This window comes from Poecilia latipinna, unplaced genomic scaffold, assembly GCF_001443285.1.
Source record: "Poecilia latipinna isolate Pla-1442-1.1 unplaced genomic scaffold, P_latipinna-1.0 Scaffold4078, whole genome shotgun sequence".
NCBI lineage: Eukaryota > Metazoa > Chordata > Actinopteri > Cyprinodontiformes > Poeciliidae > Poecilia > Poecilia latipinna.
This window is the reverse complement of record NW_015116694.1, coordinates 1-6,488: the sequence shown is the minus strand read 5'-3', so window position 1 is coordinate 6,488 and position 6,488 is coordinate 1. Positions and strand designations below refer to the sequence as shown.

The 6,488-nt window shown below is 40.7% G+C and overlaps 1 protein-coding gene across 1 annotated transcript; it reads right to left on the bottom strand.

The window, feature by feature from the left end:
- Window positions 1-776: 776 nt before the first annotated feature.
- Window positions 777-5,273, bottom strand: LOC106942153 (ribose-phosphate pyrophosphokinase 2-like; the record flags this gene model as incomplete). Its single annotated transcript, XM_015025362.1, has 6 exons — window positions 777-1,713; window positions 2,166-2,325; window positions 2,433-2,606; window positions 2,758-2,882; window positions 4,592-4,690; window positions 4,887-5,273. Coding segments are annotated over 6 exons (1,038 nt in total), but the record flags the coding sequence as incomplete, so codon positions are not given.
- Window positions 5,274-6,488: the final 1,215 nt, after the last annotated feature.

Here is a 6,488-nt window from a genome sequence, read left to right as displayed (position 1 = left end):
TTATACATAGAGTGCACCTATTAAGACAAATAGAAAAAGTTTCATGCAGAAAAAATACTTCTATTTTTTTTTATTTTTAAACTTTGAAACGGGTCAAATTGACTCGGAACATAACAGGAGGGTTAAGCAATACGTTTATCTCCAAAACTATTTATTTATATATTCACACAATTATATATGTATGAATGAAACCTTGGCATTGTTAGTTGCCCACACTCCTTTTTAAAGCAGTTTTAGTGCTCGATACATCTAAACATCCTTTAGAGAAATACAGGCAGAACGCATGTTCCTTATATATATAACTTTTTTTAATTACTGCGCTTTCAAAACATAAAAAGTACAGCTTTTATGTGAGAATTATATCAGTGATAATAAGAAGTAAGTTTCAGATATTCAAGAGGGATTTCAATAAACTAGAAGGAACTTCAAGTAAAAGTTAAAATAATTTCCAGGTGTGTATTTTATTGGTTTATGTTCATCAAATATGGAAAAATCTTTGCAGTTCCACTAATTAAAGGTTATGCAGCTTTTTTCTGTTCAGTTTGATCATTTCCTGCATTTTTTGACATTCTTGCAGATGCCAATCCATATTTGTTCGTTTTTGCACCGTCGTTACCTGTGTGCGACGCCACTTTGATGCAAATACGTATTCAAACTCCACTTCCACGCAGGTGCAAAATGAATTAGCCCCATTCTTTTCATGTTTCGTAGACTTAATAAAGTATTTATTTCTGCTAACTGGGTGAGTAAAAGAGAAAAATCAGACTCAGTCGGGATCAGTTTGCAATTTTCAGCGCTTTATTATTAAAAGAAACAGCTATTCCTGTGGTACATTTAAAAAAAGAAAAAAAAAAGAAAAAGAAAGATCAGCACATTTCTTTCTTTTAAAAATCACCTTTCAAGCCGCTTTCAGGCACACTGTGAAACCTGTCTTTACTCAACAGAAGTAACCCGTTACAGCTGTGGCAGCGACGCCGCTTTACAACAAACAGGTCCCGGATTCTTAACACTATTTAAAGAAATTTAAAAAAAAGCTTTGGGCTCCATTGATTCTCATGACCTTTTTTTGAGAGAGCAGGCAACGAGCCTGCCGCACCTTGAGTTAGTTAGAACTTTTTAGTACAATCAGAAGGATTAGATCAGAGAGAGGTCATGCTAACATCATGACAGCAGCTTGTGGATCATGAAAAATAATAATAGAAAAATAAAACTGATGGCATAATCTGAATCCCTGCTCAAGTCAGACTGTTAGTGAGTTAAAAAGGTTAGAAGGAGACGCTCTTAAATGTTTACGCCGCATGCCAGAGAGGAATGCACGACTGAAACTGGATTCAGCAAGAAATTTAAAAACAAAGAAAAAAAAAAAGAAATAAGATGCGACACGATGGACCACTTGGTTGAAGTGAAACTTAAAACTAACAGGAAAGTCATAAATACAAACTTGGTCTTTGTCTGCTGGGTGGAAATGTCACTGAGGATGTGTGTGTGTGTGAGTGACCGATTTGGGAGTCACACGAGCGAGGCTGTTCGGCCAGAAAGTGCCGGCCAGAGAGGCCTCGTGGGAGGAGAAACGGAGGATGATGAGGAGGAGCTGGAGAAGGAGGGCGGGGTGGTTCTTCCTCACAGAGGTACGTGGCTGAAGAGATACGAAACCGATTCGCCGTTGTGGGTCCTCCTGATCGCCTCGGCCAGGATCATGGAGATATCGATGACCTGGTGAGAAGCGCAGGAGCCAGCTCAGTTCTGCGGAACACTTTCTAAAAGTTTCACTTCTGTCCTCTGATGCATTCACTGAGGCTCCGAAAACTAAAACAACTTTCAGTGACATTCAAGCACCGTTCAATAATCCTCAAGGTAAGTTTTCAAACTTTTCCAGCCCAACTTAGGAGATAAAAACAAGACAAATTAACTCAAGAAGACAGTTTCAATTCACCGTTATACGATACAGTTTATCCAATTTAGTTACAAACTTGTTTAAGGACAAAAAAAGTCAACGTTTGAGAAGCAAGAAGGGAGACTACAAACGAGTCTACGGGGAAGATTGGGGCAGAAGTTCATCAAAAACAGAAAACTTCTGGAATAAAATCCAAAATGTTTGACTCAAGTCGAGGGGATCAGTAGGTGACCTTCAGAATTAGCAGGAAAAAAAAACGTAAAAAGCCTACCTGTATCTTTGGGCACGCCTTCATCTTCTCCTCCTGTGGGATGGTGTTAGTCACCACCACGGCCTCGAACGGCGCGCTGTTGATGCGGGAGATGGCCGGACCGGAGAAGATGCCGTGCGTGAGGATGGCGTAGACCTTGGTGGCGCCGGCGTCGATCAACCTGACGAACGACAAACCAACACGGCGCCTTTGAGAGAGACGTTCGGGGCAAGCGGCGAACGCCTCGAGGACCTGAACGGGGTGGGAAGGGGAGAGGGAGGGACCAACTTGTCGGCGGCGTGGCAGATGGTGCCGCACGTGTCGGCCATGTCGTCCACCAGGATGGCCACGCGGTCCTTGACGTCCCCGACCAGAACCATGCGGTCCACTTCGTTGGCCTTCTTCCTCTCTTTGTGGATGAGGGCGAAGTCCACGTTGAGGCGGTCGGCGATGGACGTCACGCTGCGCGAGACGCAACCAAAGCCAAACAGAATCAAACCGAGGGTTTGTTAATCGGTTGTGCCTATGCGACGAGCGGCAAGACCATCTCCGGCTTATCCGACCCGGCGACGCTGCCCTTTGACCCCCGACGCGTCTTATCAAATCTGCTCACCGCTTTGCTCCGCCGGCGTCTGGAGACACGATGATGCAATTCTTCCACTCAGGAATGTTTTCTTTGATCCACTGCAGGACGGCAGGCTCTGCGTACAGGTTGTCCACGGCGATGTCAAAGAATCCCTTCAGAACGCAGGAAAAAAAGAAATATTTGGCTTAGGAGTTCAGAAAACCTCACAATTTTGAGAAATTTATTTAGTTGTCCTCGACTTCCTAACTTCTTAAAGTTCAGTAAGCATGCATGAACTGTTTCCTAGGCGACTAAATACGACCCAAGAGACATTTAAACGCTTTTAAACAAGAGAAAAGAGATTAAAACAGACAACAGAAGGCTAAACTCACCTAAATCTACAGTCGGATCAATAATTCAAGTTTAAAGCAACAGAAAACTGATGAGAGTAAGGAAGTAATTATTTATCTAAAATAAATTAAAAAAAATAAAATTAGTGGGACTTTAAAAGGAACTCAGATAGTGAGCTTTTCTGCCAGATCTGGTTTGAATTGGTTTTAGGATGATTGAAATTAATAATCGTATAGAATAATAAATTAAAATGTGTATTTATTGAATGTTCAAGGCATGTTTATTTTACTGTATAAATATTTACTTCAGGATTAGTCCTGTGTATATCATAAGTTTATCTGTGAGCCTCACCTATAAAAATAAGTGGGCAGGGCCAACAGTGTGGAAGATAAGGTGATTGGTCGGCACTGTGGCTGCTGGAAATTATGTCATGACAGAATGAAGCACTGGAAATATGAAACGATAATGTGGCTTCAATATGTTTAATTAATGAATGTTCAAAATATTTCACAAAATGATGCATAAATATGTTTAAAGTTTTGTTTTTATTAAAATGTTCTGAAGAAACAAAAATGTGCATAACAAGTTATTTATTTATTTGATTATGGCACATTTGGTCTTCCATATTATGCATCTTCATACGTATATATAAAAAAGACTCAGATGTTTGCACAAACATAATAACTTTGGGAAAATGTGCTAAAGAATTGAGAATTTTTTTAAAATGTAAAGGTAATTAATTTTTTTAAAGGCTAACTTTATCAGTTTTCACTGTTTCTTAATGCAACATATGCAAAACATTTCCACAAAGGAATGTTATTTTTATGACGTAGGTTTTTTTTTAAAAAAAAGTTGCAAATAATGTGCTTTCTGATATCTTTGTCTGTAAAATTATTTTTTTAATTTATAGATAGACCCTACTAAAAAAATAAATAAATAAACCCTAAAATTATTGTAGAATTTAAAAATATAAACTAATTTTCTAAGACAGGAGTTAAATTAAAAAAAGTTTTTTTTCCTTTTGGAGAGCATAAACAAGTGTTCAGCTGAACAGAAAGCAAAAATGACATGGGGCTGAAAAGGTTGTTGACCTTTGACCCTAACCATTCTCTTTGCAACCCATCTATTTCAACATGCACTGCCCTATTACACCATCACCTTTCTACATAATGATCTGTCAATCACTTATTTAGCATTTCTTCTACATATAATCTGAAATATTTTCTTTTAATTAGAATATAAATAAAACGTATTTACCAAGAATTGAGAACAAAGTCAACTTTTTTTGTTTCTAGACCTTAAATTCTGTGAAAGGAGTGAACACTTATAGAAAGTTAAAGAAGAAGAAGAAGAGCTTTTTTCTTGTAAAAAGGGGCTGTGCAAACTATTCCAGTAAGGATTTGAGTTCTGGAAGTCTTTTTAAACCGAGGTCAAATTTAAAAAGTCAAATTTAGTTCCCATTTTCCTTGTGTATTTTTTTTATCCCTTTACACATGTTCACATGTTCGTCTGACAGGTTGAGCTCACACACCTGGATCTGCGAGGCGTGGAGGTCCATGGTGATGATGTGGTCAGCGCCGGCCACCGACAGCATGTTGGCAACCAGCTTGGCCGATATAGGCGCTCGACTCTGAATCCAGACAGAAAAAAAAGGACAAAAGAAAACGATGATCGGGGTGTGCAGATGCGCTGGCGCTGTGCTTCTGAAGCGTGCCCGCTGCGCGACTTTTTTTTTTTTTTCTCTCTCTCTCTCTCTCTCTATTTTGGGAGTCGCCACTTCGGCACTGCAGGGGGAATAACTCTCTGGGCTCTGCGGCTCGCCTGACCTTGTCCTTCTTGTCCTGCCGGGCGTACGGGAAGCAGGGGATGACGGCGGTGACGCGGGACGACGAGGCGATCTTGCAGGCGTTGATCATGATCAGCAGCTCCATCAAGTTGTCGTTGATTTCGCCACAGCCGCTTTGGATGATGTAGACGTCCTCGCCGCGCACGCTCTCCCCGATTTCCACGCTGTCGAGGAAAAAAAAAGTTAAAAAAATAAAAACACTTTCGCAGCATTGCTGTTTTCCAGGCTGCTTGGGTTGCCGGCGGCACGCAACTGGTGGTTGATTAATGTTGATCAAATTCCAGCTGTATAACAAAAAGCAAACAGAGGTATAATGTGAGAAATCATTTCCAGGAACTCCCTCCACTCTGGTCCTTGACCTTTGGGGTCATCCGGTCGGACCGGCGCTGCAGCAGAGCAGAGCTGCGAGAAGGAAACGGCGAAATCTTTGTTGTTGCGCTTTGCACCACACAAACAGATCCAGTTCCCTGGAGAGAAACTTAACTCTGGATTATCGGAATTGTTTTTTTCTTTTTTTCAAGTCATTAGTGGAAACATTACCAGCTTAAAAAAAAGAGAGAGAGATAAAAAGGTTGAGGCATCGTTAAAAGCTCTGACCTCCTTTGACGAAGGTGAGATTATAAAGCACAGCGTGTGTTCTAAGAGCAACATCAAATTTAAAGTTTTGCAACTTTGACTAGGCCGTTCTAACACGCTCAGACTCAAATCTCGTGTGGATTTTCTTCCAGAATTTAGCTCCACCTTCCCAACTTGCTACAACAAAACTTCTCCATCTCCGCTTTAGGAAAGCATCGCCAACTTATTTTTACCATTTACCATAAAACAAAAATAAACAACAAGTGACCCCTGCAAACAAAAAAAGGCTACGCAAACTGCTTTGTTTGCCACAAGTCCATGCTGAAACGAACGCTGCAGTGGGGAAAAACACCACCACGATGGAGCGGCATGAGATCCAAAAAGGTCATCCTTCCCAGCAGCGCACAAGCTGAGAGAAACAGGTTAAAGCCAGGGGCAGGAAATCGTCAGTAAAAGACGACACCGGTCAGAAAGGTTGGAAATTAGTGAGCACAGATTGTGTGCATGTGATGAACCACAGCGGAGTTGAGAGTAACTAACCTCCCTGACGCAGAGCAGCAATGCAGCAGGGAGCTGCTGATCCACTCCGAACTGTAACCCAATCACATCCGAGCGCAGGAAAAATGACTGGAAACGAAGGTTCACCGATTGCATGCGTTACTGGACAGAGCCTGCCTGAGGTTGACGTGACAATTTCAGCGTCTGCTCCCGACGACAGAGGCAAATATGCTGCAACCTAACAACTGTTAAATATTTGCTCCTGCATGTATGACTTCTAAAAAATGTAAGGTACACACATTTTTATGAATTATTTTTGCATATTGTTTAATTATGAAATAATGAAATATAGAAAAGCTAAATAGCTTAACTTATTGAATGCATTTTAAATGGTTTTTGTTGTCTTTAATTAAATTTAAATTATATTAATTTCCCTTTTGGATCAATAAAGTACACTTCAGGGTTTCCCCCAGTGTATTATAAGCCTGGCGGCCCGCCATGCTTTCCT